This window comes from Octodon degus, unplaced genomic scaffold (genome assembly GCF_000260255.1).
Source record: "Octodon degus isolate 3935 unplaced genomic scaffold, OctDeg1.0 scaffold00001, whole genome shotgun sequence".
In the NCBI taxonomy this organism is placed as follows: Eukaryota; Metazoa; Chordata; class Mammalia; order Rodentia; family Octodontidae; genus Octodon; species Octodon degus.
In genome coordinates this window covers 38,161,267-38,180,253 of record NW_004524577.1, presented here as the reverse complement: position 1 = coordinate 38,180,253, position 18,987 = coordinate 38,161,267, and the positions used below count along the sequence as shown (strand labels likewise).

The 18,987-nt window shown below is 43.4% G+C and overlaps 1 protein-coding gene across 3 annotated transcripts in view; it reads right to left on the bottom strand.

The window, feature by feature from the left end:
- Plpp1 (phospholipid phosphatase 1) overlaps positions 1-18,987 on the bottom strand; it is an 85,435-nt gene that overhangs the window by 27,727 nt on the left and 38,721 nt on the right. For 2 of the 3 annotated variants that reach the window (XM_023708868.1, XM_023708857.1), the window contains exon 3: positions 1,505-1,785. In XM_023708868.1, the coding sequence (XP_023564636.1) occupies positions 1,505-1,785 (281 nt within the window). Of the gene's footprint in view, positions 1-1,504; positions 1,786-7,306; positions 7,459-18,987 lie in introns of all 3 variants that reach the window. The other variant, XM_004623091.3, reaches the window with a different exon arrangement.

The window sequence follows — 18,987 nt, the reverse complement described above, 5'->3', positions numbered from 1 at the left end:
CTTCCCTGGCAAGCACAAGGGCCTGAGTTCAACCTCTGGTTCCACCAAAAAAAATTTACCCCCACCAGCGCTCCTTGCCCCTCAAAGCCTACCCCTCAGCAGCCTGATGGCTGCCTGCTCGTTATCCTAGGGAGGTTTTCTTCCTCCTTACCATTTGTTCTGCATCTTCCCTGCTAGACTGAGCCCCACAGTGATGGGGCCAGAGATGCCTTGCTTCTGGCTTAATTCCCAGCATTCCATACAGTGTATTTCCTGGCTAAGTAAGGTGGTTTCTCATGACATAAACATGAAAATAACAGGTTAAGTGCAGGTCTATGCTGCAGGGATGAGAACCAAAACAGACAGCGAAACGTCTGGAAATCACATGAAAGCAATCATGGGGTGTCCCAGCCACAGAGAGCCTTCGCTGGGTGAGGATCAGGTAAGAGAAACTAACAACAGCCTTGAAATACTAGAAGGCAACCCCATGGAAAGGGTAAGGACGCCGGCTCTGAGAGGTAAGCTGAGGCACTGACACTACCAGGAATTCTGGCTTGCCTTAATGTTACTGGCCCTGCATTATACTCCTTATTAACAAATCAGAGTTGGACCTTTTGGAGTCCATATTCTATTTCATTTTGGCCTCACTGTGCTTTAGAATATAAGCCAAATAAGGTAAGGTGGCAACTTGAATGAGGCTGCAGCTCAGTGGTAGAGTGCTTTCCTAGCATGTAAGGGGCCTGCCTAGGTTCCATCTCCAGCCCTGGGGATGGACTGTCGTGGCCAAAGCCAAGTGTTTTGGGAGGACACATACTCTGAGAACACAAGGCTGCCAGGTACGGAGGCGCACAGCTGAAACCTCAGCACAAGGGAGGCCGAGGCAGGAGGGCGGCATGAGTTCAAGGCAAGCCTGAGCTGCATCGTGAGACCCTACCTCGAGAAAACAGAACCTCTAAGAAAACTACTGACCTAGTGGAGCCTCAGTCTTACTGGACGTGCTGCTGCCCCAGCACGCCAGCAGAGCACTGAAATAGCTGCATTAGGCTGGGCTCTGCAAACCTCGACCTCCGGGGCAGCTGCTGTTCACATAAATAACGCTTGGCTGGAACGAAGCCACTCCAGTGTTATCTGTGGCTGCTTTCCTGGTACCAGAGCAGAGTTCAATAGCTACAAAAGGCAGCACCTGGCCCAGAAAGCCTCAAATATATATACAATCTGCCACCATGGGAAAAGCGTTGCGTAACCTGTCCTGAGTGACCTGGAAGGCCCAGGCCACACTCTTACACAGCGGTAATCCATCAGTGAAATGCTCTTCAATGATAAAACGCAATTAGAGAATAAAGAGCACGCACACACGCACGCATACGCACACAAAAGACTTCATGTAATCCCCAGTGGTACACACACACACACACACACACACACACACACACACAGGAGCTAGTGGCTGGCTCACCTTTCAGCCACTGAACGTTCTGTTCCGAGAAGGCCAAAGGTAGATGAGCAGCAGAGATTGAGCACTCACCTGCCTTCCTTAACTTTGACTGCATTCCCTCGACATATGTAGTTCTCAATGTAACCTTCACTGCAGTTGATTTTAGACCAATCAGGGTCACAAACAGCCAGGAAGTGGGGCCGCAGCCTGCCTATTGAATACTTGGCGATGTCGGTGAGGGACTGACTCGCAGCTGCACCGAACAGAAAGACGCCGATGGCCTTGTAAATAGTGGCTATGTAGTTATTCCTGATGAAGGAATTTGAGTGCAAGAGGTTACAGTACACAGACAGGGCTTCTCCAATAATCATCTGAAAAAGAAACAAAAATAATATGTTAAGGTAGCAAGCACACACTTTCAACAAAACAGGGAAAATGATAAATCACAGTAAGATCTCAGTTTTAAAAACAGCCCCCACCCCACCCCACAAATGGAGTCAATTTTGGATAGCCAACCCTAAGCCACATAAAAGTGTCAAGGTGATTGTGGACACTGCGCGTTCAGCAGTGGCTGAGCCAAGATCGTTGCATAATCTATCTAAAACACCAAGGCCTTATTTCCTCATGTTTAACTGAACTGGGATTCTAGTAAGTAGACAGGGACATTTCCTCGAGGACAAAGCCATGGCTTGCTCAAGCAATTCAAATTTCCTCTATCAGAGGAATCTTCCTTTTATTGATAGTCTGTTATTTCTCAAACATCCTCTGGACCAAAGACATCCATCACATTAGAAACAGTAAAACAGTTTTAAGGAGGAAAACATGTACTGTAAGAGCAGGAATCTAAGACTGATGCCCACTGGGTTTGGGCAAGCTTGGCCTTCCAGACTTCCTTCAGCTAGGTCCTTTTAAGGAGTGTTACTAAAAGGCCAAACATGTTGGACATTTTTCCCTTCCCCAAGGAAACATTTCAACTGACTCTTCTCTTTTACACTGACTTGTAAAATGGAGCCAGGCTGTGCTGTGAATGTCCCATTTTGGTCATACCTAGGTATCCCTGAGTGAGCGCATGACTACAAGGACTGTGAAGGCAAGAGAACATCCCAAGCGCTTCACAAGCTCACAGGTCAGCACCCTGAGAAATTCAAATGATACTGAATGGCACCATCACAACAACATTTGTTGCTTAAATAAGATAGCCCTCTAGTCAAGTGAAACCTAAACACTTAGGGAAAAGCCAGCTTGCTGATTGGGGAGGGGGTTATTAAGTAACGAAGTTTCCCTTGAGATCCACACCAGTTTCCCTGCTTGTCTTAAACTTACAGAACTAGTTTATAAAACAAACATTTCCAAGTAATGGGTTTTAACTGTCTTTGCGGTTAGCCTTAGCATAGATGAAATAAATAGTTGCTTCCTAAAAGAGATTGCAAGAACCTGAAGATGCTGGGCATGTGGCATGTACCTGTAATCCCAGCAACCCAGGCGCTGAGGCAGGCGGATCACTGCCAGTTAGTTCTAGGCCAGCCTGGGATCCACAGTGAATTCAAGGCTGCCCTGAACTAGAGACCTTGTCTCAAAACAAAACAAAAATCAAAAAAGACCCTGATAGCAAAAATTTTTTCATCAGGCTCAGTGACTTGTGGAATTTTGTAATTAGATTGTTATGACTGATGAACAGAGTGAACTCTACGCAAGTGTGATTTCTTAATTGCCAAATAGAAAGAAGGCCGAGATTGCTAAAATGACCTAAACAGAGTAGATGGTCAATGAATTTTAACTGACGGCCTCTCAGATAAAAACTGAATCTGCTAAACAAAGCCCAACAGAAAAATACTCATTACAGTCCTTGATGTGATAGACCCTTTTCTGAGGAAATATTACAGGAATGGAAAGCTACAGTTACTTGTAGGAATGTTAAACTGCCAGTTTTGCTTAAGAGTTCTCCCCCAGCTACCTCCAGGTACCCTGTTTTAAAGTATATGATGCCTCCTGGAGCCATTTAAGGGTTCCAGTAATTCCCAATAAAATAATATCCAGAATAGATTTCTCTCAAAGACTCCGTTATAGAATTGATCTTGGACTGTTGAAAACATACCAAATAGGATTCAATCACAATTTCAGTGGTTAAAACTTCCCCATCTCAGCTGTTAGCTGTTTCTCTTAAGAACTCAACTAGTTTCCCAAATTTGTAAGTCTTCCCAGACCTAATCGCCTAGAGCTACCCAAACCCTGTCCTCGCCCCTGGCAACAACAAAACCAGCTTGCTGGGGGCTGCACTGAGACAGCGAGCAGACAGACACAAGCAACGTAGGCTGAAACTTAACCTTGTAACTCGAGGATGGCAAGAGCGCTGTGGCCAGCAGCCCCAGGACGCTAACATTTTTACCATACTCACACCATTACTGAGAGGAACTCCCACCAAAGAAGTTCCAAATCAAGTCTTCCAAATTCACTGTAGAGATGTGTCTGTCTGTTTGATCTACACAAGACACAGCCCTTTTGTTTCATTTTAATTATTTATCCTTTTGAAATTGTCTCATTGCTATTTGTTTCTCAAAATTATTTTTTAAAAATTCTTTATCTTGCCCCTTTAGCTCTTTATTCCTTATATGATGAATTATTAAAGAACTAAAGATAGTATCTGGGGAAGTAGAACAGTACTCAGATCAAGGCCACTAATTCTCCAAGTGGTGCAAACGCACCCTTCCAACTCCTCCACGCTGCGGTGTCCTCACCGTCTCCTTCGCACCTGCGCCAAGCAAGCTTACAGGCCTCTGCACCATCGCTACGGCTTCATCCGGAGGCCGTCTTGCCGAAGGAGTACTCGGAAAGCACTGGCGCATTTCCACGTCTTCTACTTCCTTTCAAAGAGTTCTGACTGCCTTCATTGCTTTATTCCACTGACTCTCAAGAGCCAAAGATGTATCATCAGATTGGACTTATTTTTATTAATTCCTTTTTAGTATTGGAATTCTCTGACCACTTTCTCCTCACTGAAATGTTCTCATCTTCCAAATAAAGATACTAATTGTGGTTCTCCCAAACTACGCTAATGATCGTGGAATTACAGATCATTCGCAATTCATATCAAAGGCTGGTATGAAATCTGAGTCATGATCTTTAAATGACTTCCTTTCTAATAAGTAAAAGCAGCCACATACAAGTTTAACCAAGTATTGCCTGCAAGAAACTAGAGTTAATGAACAAACTGGAGCTATTTTACTATTTTAAATTAGTACATGAAACTACTACCCTAAGCAGAGTTTGTCTTTGCTGATACGAAAACAGTACTTTCACAGCACCTTTAAGTAACACATTCTTCTAAGAAATCTATATTTATTAATTTACTTATTTCACTAAATGTAAAAGTAACTTTCTCATGGATTGCGCTGTAACAGTAAAAAGGCCTGAAGGTGATGAAATGGAATTCCCAGGTCCGGGCCATTTTGTCTGTCAGCCTCTGTGTACAATGTGCACACTGCACACATCCACAGGTACACGGCAAGGGGACCCTGTCTGTAGTAGTCCTTCAAGCTGTGGCAGATTTCTGTGACACATGGTGACACATGCCCATAATGCCGGGAGGCTGAGGCAGGAAGATTATGAGGTCTAGGCCAGTGCTACAGAGTGAGATCCTGTCTCTAAAAATAAACAGCAAAAATTCCTGACAGAGGGCCTGCCAAATAGCTTAGCGATGAAAGCACCTGCAAGCAGGCCCAGGGGCTGGGGCTCGACTCCCCAGGCTGGCCATGCCGGCCCCACCTGCAGGGCACACTGAGAGGGCAACTGAGGCTGGGCGTGGTGGCGCGCGCCTGTAATCCCAGCTCTTGGGAGGCGGTAAACAGGCGGATCACTACAGAGCTAGTAGTGAGACCCTGAACACCCTGTAGACTCTTCCCTAATATAAAAAAAAAAAAAAATTCCTGACAGAAAAGTGGAATTAAAAGACAAGTATATTTTTGGCATGGTTTACTTGAATATTGTACTTGAATTTTGCCTGAAACTAGATACTTGCAACTAAGAGAGCTAGCTAAAATTTTTATAATGAAATAGTTCACAATCTTTCAGAAATATGTATACTTTAAAAAAAAAAACAAAACAACTGCTGAGTATGGTGGTCCAGTCCTGTCCCCGGCTAGCACCCAGCTCCTGAGGCGGCAGGAGGTCTGCCTGGCCCACCGGCTGGCAAGCGGCCCCTGGCAAGTGGCCTGTGGAGGCGCAAGACCACCAAAAGGAGCCCGTGCCCTCCTCCCAGGTCACGCTGCTTGCTTTGCTAGAGTAGCAAAGACTCGGTGTAAGAACTGGGGATTAGCTTAGTGGGAGAGCTCCAGCCCAGCGAAGTTGGGCACTGGCTTTTAACTCCAGCACTGTAAAACAAAAGCAAAAAAATTCACGTCAACAACTTAGCTGTTAAAGAAACCCTGATTTCTTAATTTTAATATTTTTAAGACTTTTTTAAATATTTATTTATTTATGTGTGTGTGTGTGTGTGTGTGTGGCCAGCTCTGCCCACCAGGGGGCGGGGCTGGCTGGCATGTGGTGCTGGGGGATTGAACCGTGGTCCCTGTGCTTTGCTAAGCTTGTTCTAAGTAGGTGCTTTAGACCACTCAGCCATCTCACCAGCCCAAGAAACCCTGATTTCTTAAAACTTCACAATGTCGTAAGGGTCACTAAGGTCATAAAAAGTGCAAGTTCCACTCATGCAACCGCGACTGCATGAAGCACTGAGGACACGCCGGGCTCTCCTCACCAGGCAGTCAGGAAGGCAAGCTGGCCTTCAAGAAGCTCACAGGCTTATGAAACACACATTTACATAATAGAGGTTTTCCTTTATTCGTTGTGCAGCACAAAATGTGAGTTAACTTTCACTGCTAATAAGATGCTATGATCATTAAGACATATTTCTAAATTAAGACTGTAAAAAAATAATAAACTCCCCAGACAGACAAGCTAACTATATGCGGTATTTTGCTGAACTTTCTCTTGGGTAAAGCCATATTATCTCCCTGTTAGTAATTTAATTAACACAAATCCAATTTCCAAACCTGTAAGCTACAGAAAACAATACTTCTGAAGTCACAGAATTTCTGAGTAAAAGTGATTACAAATTCATCCAATTTAGCCCCACGTGATGGCACACACTTGTAATCCCAGCACTCAGGAGGCTGAGACAGGAGGCTCACCACCAGTTCAAGGCCAGCCTGAGCTATACAGCAAGACGCTGTCTCAAAAATAAAAACTATACTTCTAAAAAAATCATCTAGTTTAACCTAAATTCTCCCTAGAGTCACATTCTCTAAGCATTTCCATCTGAAGCTGCAGAAAACAACAGCTATAAGTGCGCTTGAAAGACTCAATCTCGCCTTCAGGAGCAGAAGTCTTGTATGTTCCCTGTCATGTATGTACAGAACTGTGGCTTTTCTCTCCCGTCAACGGCATTATCTAAAACTTCTAACATAAACACACATTGAAGTTTTAACGTCAGAGGCTTTCTTTTCTAGAATTCAGTGACCAACTCAGTAGGTAATTACACAAAGACAATAAATTATAAGAATACCAATGAATAAAATATAAAAACATAGTACTATAACATTTGACAATTACCACTGAAACAATAGCAAAGCAGAGCTTTAATAACTGTGGTGACATGAAACACATTAACATAAAATCTACACATATCCAAAAAATGCTTTTCTAATAATATATTATCTTTTGGCCTGACTTAAAAACAGTTGAGATTATCTTGATTAAATAAACCTTCAAGGTTTTTTTTTTTTTTTTTTTTAAAACACACTGTTTTAGAGGGTTATACATTTAATTATTAACGGACTACAACAGAGTTAAGCCAACTGCTCAGAAGTTACAAACTTCAAAAAAGTGGAATTAACTTACAACGATAATAGTGAATGGAATCATTATTCCACCTAATAACGCATAGGGTATCGTGTCTTCTTTGTAAGGGTACTCGATGGACTGATCATTACAGAATATTCCTCGTTGGAAGGGGTTATGCCTTGAAGAAAGAATTGCAAAAGGCAATCCAGCTAGCAAAAGGGAATAAATAAAAATATCATTAAAATTGTCAAAACTGGTTAATGGCAATAATTATCCCAGAGACTGCTTAAAAATGCATTTGGCATGAAAGTGAGAGCACACGTAAAAAGGACAGGCAGCGCTGCATGCAGCAGGAGTCAGAGTCACAGCTGAGGGGAAGGGCTTTTCAAGGGGAGACAAGGCTTCCAAGTCCTGCATTAACCAAATTAACAAAGTATCTCCCTCCCTTGCTTCTGCCAAATAGACTAAATGGATCTGGGGGAAATCGCTCACAGACCCAAGTTATCAGTCAGCAGGGATTCAACACTGTCTTCACCCAATCTGTCCTGCGCTTCGCTTCCAAAAGGCAAACAACACTTTGACATCCCCAGCACATCCACATATCACTGCCATACCTGGACAGACCGCAGTCCCAGCTAAGCTTATCAGAGCGCCTAAATACAGCTTTACCCGCTGATGTCTGTCCTGCAGGGCGCGTTTAGAGCTGCTGCAGGAGTTCAAACCCAACTCAAGTTTCTTAAACAAAGATAGTGGGTGCCAACGTAAAACCGCCTACCCGAGCGCTCCGCTTGTAGCATCAGTGCTTTCAGTAAGGACCACATCTCACAGACCTCCTGAAGTGCCGAACTTTTGCCTAACCGCAAGTCTGAAGAATTTAGTTCTCCATGATTGCACTGAACCTGGCCCACTCCTGACTCAAAACACTGATTTGTTTTGAACACTGCAGTTTAGCAGAACCCTCAGCAGAAGTCTGAACGGCTGCTCCCTTGGGTGCCGCACACTCGGCAGGGCACCCTAACCGAGCTAACACGCTCACTGTAGGCCCAAGCACGCTCTCTCCAAGAAGCAGCAAGACTGGATGACTACGTACAGTTCGCATCAGCCACACTAAGACCCTAAAAGCTGAACCACAAGCTAGACTCTGCCACTCTGCCTGAGTGTCTACATCACAAATACCAAATATGGCCCATCTACAAAAGCCAAAAAGAAAAGCACACGAACCGAGGTTTATCTTAGCCAATTTGCTAACAGCTGTCGGCCCTCTCGAGTCTCCCAACGCCATAATCCTACTAAATGCCACACATATGCACACAGGCACGAAGGCACACCCAAGGAAACACTAGGGTGGACTCGGACCTTTATTACCACGTACCTGCCACACCTGCACTTGCACTCTCCTCCGGTCCCCAGATCGCCTGCACCAGAGCAACAGAGTGACACAGCACATGCTCACTGCATGCAACTCTAACTGCAGCGCAGCTTCAGAAGATGTGCAGCACCTCCGGGCACTCAGCAGCACCACCGAGACGCACATCCACAGAACCGGGACTTCAGCTGCAGCCCGCTCTACACAGTAAACACTTCGCCTTCAGCTAACAGCCGTACTACTCAGATAATAACCATACTATCAGAATAAACAAATTTATATTCACAAAGAACCAATCACTTTCTCTTTAATACATTTTATTTGTAAGAATTCTACACAAAGTAAAGGGAAGCTTTACTATCTTACATGGCTTATTTCTGAATTGGCTGCATTTTTCAGGAAACATCTCTTCATCTAGGCATAAGATATTTAATATAGAAATTAAATTCATAAATATGGTTAGTGTCCAAAACTCATTAGGTTTCTGCATCTAAAGAAAATGCATATTAGTAACCCAAATACACTAAAAATTTTAACATATATATGCCCATTAACATTAAGAATTTTTCTTTTATTCTAAAAGATATGTTAGAAATTATTCAAAAACTTAAGAGAAAAAAGCTCATAGGTATTTTTCAAGATAAAAGGGGAAACTGAAAAATTGTGTAAGACAGAAATATTTCAGTAAACAAATACTTAGTAGACCCCTGACTGTCAAGGCTTTAGTAAGACTCAACACAAGCATGCCTCTACCAGGAATGCACACTAGTCTCCTAAAAGCTTCTGAGGGGGTCACCAAAGTCCTCTGCAATACTTCTGAATTGGCGATGCCACGGCTAGGCATACAGCTCAGCGGCTGAGCACTTGCCTAGCTTGCATGAGGTCCTAGGTTCATTCTCCACTACCATAAATAAAAAACCAACCAACCGACAAACCAACTAACTAACCAGTACTTGTCATCCTTCACACACTCCTAAGAGATGTACTATTATTACGGATTGGCTTAAACGTCCCCCAAAGCCCATGTGCTGAAGGCTTGGTCCCCACCGGGTAGACCTACCGAGAGGTGGGCCCTAGAGCAGGCTACATGTCACTGGGAGCACACCCTTTGAGGGTGTCTTATGGGTCTCTGTCTCTGCTTCCTAAACACCATGGGCCTTGCCACAAAAGCTACCCAGACGCTGCCTCCCTGCAGAACGAACACGCTGCAGCCCAGTGACATGCGCTGGAACTTCGAGCCAGAATAAGCCTTCTTCCTCCCAAGTTATCTCAGGTATTCTGTCACAGCAACCAAAACCTAACACAATCACTCAACGCCGTGTCATTTTCGCTAATTATCTAAACCTGAAAGTAGACGCCCAAACCACAGGCTGTTCAATGACCCACTTATGGCTCAAAACAAGCTGGGACTGTGATCACATACCTATAATCTTAGCACTCAGGGAGGCCGAGGCAGGGAAGTGTAAACTTCAGCCCAGCCTGGGCAAAAGAGATCAACTTAAGAAAGGGCTGGGGATGTAGCTCAGTGCAGAGATCCTGATGCAATCCCCACTGCAGAGGCAGGGTTTGAAATGATGAGCTGGTTCAGATTCAGGCCTGGAAATGGGAATTAAACAAAGACTGTGGTCAGCTAAGCCGAGGAACACCCCTGGGCTCATTCGAGGAGCCTGGGGCAAAGCAGGTCTACAGAGCAAGAGCGATGCCAAGAGTGAGGTGGAGAAGGCAGCTCTGGGTTCCCGTGCTAGCAGCTTGCTGCACTCAGTTCCTTCTCAACAAAACGTCTTTGAGCTATCTACTTAAGCTGCTATATACTTGCAACCAAGAGAGACACAACCTTTAAACTGTTAACCATTTTTACTTCAAGAGTAAAACTATAGCTTTCTAATTTTTTTTTAATTAAAAAATATTTACCCTATCAATGCTGCAGTACACATTCCCAAATAAAAACCTTTGTTTGCACTGCTAAGTATTTCCTTAGGATAATTCTGACATGTAATTAAAAGATACAGATTGTTATGGCTTACATCTAAAATATACCACAAAGCCTCCACTGTTCAGAGTTGGAGCTTCAGAAAATGACTGGCTCATGAGGGCTCAAATTTCATCACAATGGGCCAGGGAGATAGCTCAGTAGAATAAGCACTTGCCTGGCAAGTGCAGAGGCCTGAGTTCAATCCCCGGTTCTGAAGAAAAAAAAAAAAAAAAAAATTTCATCACAATGTAGCCTCACCTGACAGCACTGTTACTGGTGATGCAAATGAGAGAAGGGCCCGGGGAGGCCCTGCTGCCCCGCTCCCCCGAGGCCTCTAGGTGCGCCCTTCTGCTCCACCTCACCCTTTCAGCATGATGCTCTGCCTTGCGCCACAGGCCTGAAAGCAATGAAGCCTTGAGACAGAAGCCAAAATAAATCCTTCCTCCTTTAAGCTGCTTTCCTCGGGCATTCGGTCAGGGACAGAAAGCTAGTAAGTACATAAACACCACGAAGTCTGACCAACTACTCCAAAAAGCTTACTCCGGGGCACTGACTTACTGCACCAGGAAAAATGTGAGTGGGTATCCGATGTTATTTCTGACGTCTACCACATATTTCAAGGCAAAGGTAAAAGGTGGCATCTGTTCCTTTGTCAATTTAAATCAGACATCTTTTTTTCTTTTCCTTAAAAGAATGCATTGCTAAAACAGTTTTAATGCATTTTTAAATCCCTCATAATCTCTCATGACCACAGTTGTGAGTTTTTCTTTTAATATTATCTAGCAAAACTCACTTTTCTTCTCCTCTCCTGCCCCACTTCTAAACAATTTAGAGGCACAATTTGCATGCCAATAAATTCATCTACTCCAAAGACACAATCAGTGACTGATTCTTACAAACCTATAAAACCATACAGCCATCTGTTACCCTGAAAGTGTCCCTGAGCCCGTGTGCATCCAGTCCGCACAGGTTTTCTGCCTCTACACAGAAGCCTTTTCTGGACGCTCCACAGAGATGGAGTAGTACAGTACCTGGTGCTGTCTCCGTAGCTGTATCACTTAGCACACGCGGGTGCGCTCACATTGCGGCACCCACGGGCTTCCTTCCCGCTGCCAGCACATCCTCTTGTACACACACACACACCACTGTGCCTGTCTATTCACCGGCTAACAGACACCTGGGTTGTTTCCAGGCTGGGACGAGTGTGACTAACAAAAATTTGAGCATCCACATACAAGACTTTGTGCAAATATATTTTCATTTCTAGTGGGTAGATACCTACAAGTGGAATTACTAGATCATATAGTAATTTTGTGTTTAACTTTTTAAGAAACTGCCAAATCATTTTCCAAGGAGGCTATATTATTGAGCATTCCCACATCCTGCTTTTTAACATTCCCACATAGCCAGTCACAGCCTGTTTAGGCCTCAGAATCTCTGCACGATAAAGTCATCCACCAATAAGCACAGCTTCCTACTTCTACCAAAGAACACGCATAAAGGTTCAAAAGAGCGCGCAGTATGAGGGAAACTCGTCGCTTCCACAAACCCTTGCTCCACGAGAACGCTTCCCTATCCTAGACCAGAGACGGAAAAGGACAACCTAAGAACATGGTTGTATCACAGTGTTGGTAATATTCTTTCACAATGTAATTTTTGGAACCAAAATAGAAACACTAATGAACTGTTTTACTTACAAAGATTGGTGGTAGGTGTCCAGCAAAACTGAGAAAATATGGCTAAGAACTCTGTATGTGTATGGAAGGAACCCTGCTAATATTACTGAAAATGACACAAATGCCCCCACAGAATAATGTTTTAAGGTTCTTCTGTACCAGTGGTGGTGAACCTATGGCACACGTGCCGCAGCTGGCTGCTATTAATGAAAATTCTAAAAGGGCCACCATCACTGTTGTAGACTGTAGGATGGATCAATATTTTGTTCTTTCCTAGTGAGTAGTATTTTATAGTATGTATCAGATACCTAGGAGAGAGTAACGTGCAACTCCAGAGCCCACAGCAGCAAAGCGTTAAGGGACACACACACTGTCTCAGGGCTAAAACAGCAATAACAGTCTGAGAAATCCCAATGCACTGATGTTGGGGCCCTGAGATTTGCTGCAAGGTAAAAAACTACCACGGTGGCCTGGAAGATAAAAGGACCCCATCAGCCAAGCAAAAGACCCATGAACAGGGAAGAGGATGTCCACTTGTGAGACAATCCAGCAGTCACGCTGTCTCAGTGCATGAACCGGAAAGGAGGATGCGGATGGAGTAAGAAGCCTGCAGAACACAGCGGCACAGGCTGGCTGCAGCAGTCCGTTCTTATTCCTGCCACCTGACGGTACCCCTGGGCTAACAGGCATGGAGTGTGCGGGGATATATTTAGTCTACCTTCTCCATGAGGTCATTTGAAAGCCTACCTTTGCTTATTTACCAATGGAGAAAATTCCAAGGTGAAAAAGTCAACTTTGAAAAGACACCATAAGGCTGAAAGTGCAGCTCCATGACACAGCACGTGCTAAGCACAAGGCCCTCCACACAAGTTCCAGCACCAGCAAACAAACACAGGGCTGATGGAAAAGCTCAGTGATAGAGTGACTGGAAACCCTGGGTTCAACCTACAGCACCACGGAAGGTATTTCAAAAAAGAAGAAAAGAATCACAGTTGTCAAAAAATGTCAGCAAGCCAGGCATGGTGGCGCACACCTGTAATTTCAGTAATCAAGGAGGCTGAGACAGGAGGATCACCATGAGTTCAAGGCCAATCTGGTCTACATAAGTGAGTTCAAGGCCAGCCTGCAATATATAGTGAGAGCTTGTCTCAAAAAAAAGAAAGAAAATAAAGAATGAAAGAAAGAAAGAAAAAGAAAAGCTCATGATGAATAACATAGTAAAAAAGTTGGATACAATGGCATATGCCTATGGGGTGAAGCAGGATACAAAGTTCAAGCCCAAACTGGGCAACTTAGTGAGACCTTATCTCAAAATAACAAACAGGCTGGGGACGTAACTTGGTGCAAAAGCCCTGGGTTCAATCCCCTGAACTGAGAGTAAGACAAGAACCAAGAGAAGACAAGAACGACCATGAGTGCCAGGTAACCTAAAGTGTGGCATTCCTTTATCACCGACAATTCGGAGCACCTTCCTCAAGCATAACATGTGCTCCTGTGAGATGCAGTATTTGCCTCAAAGGAACTTCATTAGTATTACTTTTACTAGAGGAAAGATTTTAAATCATGGAAAATGATTATTTTCAGATGTACAGGGCAAAGCATAACCTATATACACTGACAAACAATTTCCTGGACCAGTGATGTAGCTCAACACGCAGCACCTGCCTGGGTGAACGCAATGGCAAGTGTGAGGTCCTGATTCAATTCCTGGTACCACAAAAAAAGTTTCTGAATTATAAGCTCCAATCTGAAAGGGAGATCTTTGAAACAGATTAATATTAAGTACATTTAGGGTCAATTCCAAATACAGACCAAAAAGCTAAGAAACACCATTATAGAAGCCTTAAATTAAAAACTTAAAATGTTATTTTGATCAAATCTGAAGGACATTTCATTATGAAAGCTTAAAAAGCAAGCTCTTACTGCCTTTGAGTGCTACATTTTAATAATGAAGCAATCATTCCACTTGGCTCAATAATTAACCTGAGTGCGGGGAGTGGTGGCACATGACCATAATTCCACCTCTGGGGGGGGGGGAGGCAGGAGGATTGCTAAATTCAAGCCCAGCCTAGGCTATATAGAGTTCAAAGCCAGCCTGAACTACAAAGTGAAACCCTGTCTCAACAACAACAACAATAATAATAATAATAAACTGAGTTCTGGCTCTGTACAAGACCTTATTTAGAAGACGGGACAAGCCTCGTACAAATTATATAGTGGTCAAATGTAGTATTTAATTCCAACAATGTCAGCAGGACTTGTGGATAAACTGAGTAGCTGTAACCATAAGAAAGAGTCAGCAGTGACCACCCAAAGGTTTTCCACTTCAGCAACCCGAAGCTTATTTTGTGATCATGAGGACTGCACCCACAGCTTCCCACACCCTGCGCATGTACTGTACCACTACGCTACATCCCTAGCCCTTTCTTAAATTTGAGATAGGATCTAAGTTACCCAAACTTGCAACCCTCCTGCCTCAGCCTCCTAAGTAGCTGGTATTACCGGGGTGACCCACGGATCCCAGCATAACCATAAAATTAAAAGTGCACTGTGTGGTAGAAGACTGGAGATGGGCATGGGGCCGGGGCAGATCCAACAGCCTCACCCTGGGGTAGCAACCAGCAGAGTCAGGCAGTGGCCGCGGAGTCTGAAGGCCGCCAGTCCAGTCTGAAGACAGAAATTCAGCGCAGACGGGGAACTAGAGCACTGGCGCCACACGAGGTTACTAACCTAGAAGGAAGGGTAAGTACAGGAAGAAGGAGGATCCAAGTACTGCTCTCTAGAGCACTCCAAGTTTAAAGCTCAGGGAAGACAGGGAACTAACAAAAAGGAAAAAACCCAGGTCACCAGAGGTCAGCCATCATGCTGTGCATGTATAATCCCAGAGCCCAGCTTGTGGGCAGAGAACACATTAATTCAAGGTCAACCTAAATACTTAGTGAGGCCCTGTCCCCAAAGTGTGTGTGCGCACACTCACACTCACACACACCCCACACAAAAGCCAGAAATAGAATTAAAACCAGGAAAGTGTACAAAATCCCAATGAATCTATCTCAAAATCCTAAAACTAGTGAGTACAATAAGATCATAACATATAAAGTACTACAACAAAAAAGCCTATTTCTGTGTACTAAAAATAAACTGAAGACTCAAATTAGCTTAAAGAGTAATATCATTTATAATAGTTCAAAATACTGAGATATTTAGGCATATAAGATCTATATGCTGAAAAATGTAAAACACTGATTAAAAAAAAAAAAATCACATAAGAACACACTACTTCCATGGACTGAAAACTTAGCAAGGTAAAGGTCAATTCTTCCCAGCTGGATTTATAGGTTTAAGGCAATTCTTACCAAAATTCCTACAGGGCATTCATGTAAACATAAGTGTACTTTATGTGGAAAGTCAAGGGAACTAGACAGCCAAAAGAAATTTCGAAAAGGAGTCCTATAATTGGAAGAGTCACTTTCCCTGAGATTCTTTGAGAAAAGCAATGCTATAATTTATTTTCTTTTGACCAATTTTAAGTTACTTGATATATTTTTTTACCACCCACTATACAGCCATGAGTGGTGGTAACGTAAGGCCAGACACAAAACTCAATGAAGCTGGGCAGGTGTAGTGATGCACTCCTGTAGTCCCCACCCTGCAAGAGACTGAGGCAGGAGGATCACAAATTCAAGCTCTGCCTGAGACATGTACCAAGACCAGGTCTTAAAAATAAATAGAGGGGCTGGTGAGATGGCTCAGTGGTCTAAAGCACCTACTTGGAACAAGCTTGGGAAAGCACAGGGACCGCGGTTCAATCCCCCAGCACCACATGCCAGCCAGCCCCGCCCCCTGGTGGGCTGAGCTGGCCACACACACACACACACACACACACACAATAAATAAATAAATAAATAAATGTTTAAAAAAATAAATAAAAATAAATAGAAAGGACTGGGGAGGTAGCGCAGTGCAAAGGCCCTTGATTCAATCTCTAGAACCCGTAAGAATAAACAAATGAGCAGAGAGCAATATAGAGAAATAAAACCACATGAATACAGCAACCAACTAATTTTCAATAAAGGCATAAAAGTAATAAAATGCAATTGGTCATCCAGAAGAAAGAGTAAATGGAAGAAGACGAGAGATAAGAGGAGAAAGAAGTGGAGGGCAGAGGAGGAGAAAAAACAACAACGATGATGACAAAGCATTTACAAGGTGACCTTTCTCCAAAATCCAAAACCAAAGTGGTTTCTTAGAATAAGGACAAACTATGATCAATGTGATCTGAGAACTGATGAAACCAACCCCCTCCTCAGAAAACTACCCCTTTCATAAGTGAACACACATGAGCAGATTACATGGTTTATATGTTATGAACATCAGGAGTGGAGCTAAGAAACAAAATGCAAATTCCAACCTTCATTCTTAAAGTGTCTAGCTCAAGAGTCAGAAACTCCCAGCTAACCTTCCGCACAAGTTCCAGCGTATGCCTTGGCGAGTATTATCGTATCAACCCAAGTTTCCAACTATTCTGCCCTAAACTAACCTTTATTGACTAGACTCACAGTCATCATAACTTGTAACTGATAAAAGAAAGCCAAAGCAAAAGATCTTATGGGACATTCGAAGTCCACCCAAACAGACCTAACCCACCCTAAAGGTCCTAAGGAACTATCACAGAGTAATATAAGAGAGGGTGGCAGACTTGGTACAGTTTAAAATCCCACCTCGGCCACTTGTAGCAATAACAGAAATGCCTATCAACCTCAGGGACCTACTCTGATGGACCCATATCATACCAGGATAATGCTTCATACAGAACCCTCAATAAGCTTTCTCTCTGTATACAAATGCAAAAATTCCAAACCAAACAATAAGCATCCAAATTACATTTTCAAGGGGAATAGCAACAGCAAGTAGTTTTTAAAAGGGCATGGTGGTTGGATCCAGGTCTTCCTTCCATCTCCTTACTTCCATGATTTTCTTCTCACGTTAGGATTACTTGCCTTGCTGGGAAAGGATAGTTTACTGATAAAATTAACAAAAATATATTACTTCCTCACATCATAAAGAAATTAATTTGACAGAAATCTCACTTGTTCCTCTCAAATTCTGACTTCTAAAAGGATGCTACTAGATGTCAGATTAATGTTCAAATATATTTACTTCATTACATATGCATTTTAACTAAAACACACTAGTATAGTGTGCTTTAAAATTCCCATATAATTACTGAGAAAAATCAGTGACTCACTGCTGCCCTGCCACTGACCTCCTACTGACCATCCACCTAGAAACAGCAAGATCTCCTCCCACACTCAACCCGCTGAGCCAAGATGCCCAGCGAAGCCACTGAGAAGCCATCTGACTAAAGCAATTCTTCACTGCCAGCCACGACCTAGCTGCTCACCAGAGGCAGCAGTGGGAACCTCCTTCTAAACAAGCTGCTCTCTGCTGAGTGCAAACTCAATATTACTAGAACAAAAACCTACAGAAACAAAAAGTTTGCCAAGCATGGAGGAGCACACCTGCAGGCCCTGGTACTTCAGGGGCCGACGCAGGAGGCTCACTTGAGCCCAGGAGTTAGAGACTACTCTGGACAATACAGCAAACTAGCTCAATCAATCAATCAATGTGTGTCTCTACAGGTAACAGAATGCCACTCCTTGTCATGTTGCAGACATGGGTTCAGGATATAGCGATAAAGGAAAAAAAAAAAAAAGCCTGCCATTCCTAAGACCCTGTCTTACTGTCATTCTAAAACAAAAAGCATAAATATAACTGACAAAAATGGTAAGAGCTTCTTGGTTTTGGGTTTTGGGTGTTTTTCTGCATTTTAGGGAAGTGTCTGCAGGGTCTATAGGACTCGCAGTGATCCGCCTGTTTACAGCTTCCCAAGAGCTGGATTACAGGCGTGTGCCACCATGCCAGTCTCAATGGCCATCTCAGCGTGCCCCGGGGGCGGGGATGGCACAGCAGGTCTGGGGATAGAACTCCAGGCCCCTGCACCTGCTTGCAGCTATTTGACCAGCCCTGAGAGATTTTTTTCTGTTTTTTGTTTTTTACACATGAAGCTCAAACGAATGTAATTACAAAACAACACTGAGTGGCACTCTAGAGAACCCCAACACAAGCTGCTTGTGACCACGGGGGAAAACCTTCAGGGATTTATGAATGGTTTCTCTCTCAGTACTACTTTTGCTCCTGTTTTCACAATCACCAAGTAACATATATTCAAAAGCACTATACTGTATGGTGCAAATTTATTTCTTATAACATACACTGCCACCCTTGCACTATGAACACAAGAAGTAGCTTCTTGTTTTCGAGACAGTTCTACTATGTAATCAAAGCTAGCCTTGAACTCGCTACATTGCTCAGGCTGGCCTTGAACTTACAGCAATTCTTCTGCCTCAGCCTCCCAATGCTGGGTTATAGGCATGCACCACCACACCGGCAAAAGAGGAAATTTCATAAACTGTCCTAAATATACATTTAATCACAGTAGTGCTCTTCAACAAAGACTAAATTCAAAGGTTTTAAAAAATGCTAAAAGTGGGTCAGCGCAGATGGCTCAGCAGAATAAGCACTTGCCTGGCAAGCGCAAGGGCCTGAGATCAATCCCTGGATCCACCAAAAAAAATTTTTTTAATAAAATAAAATAAAAATTGTTAAAAGTCGGGCTGGAGAGATGGCTCAGTGGTCTAAAGCACCTACTTAGAACAAGCTT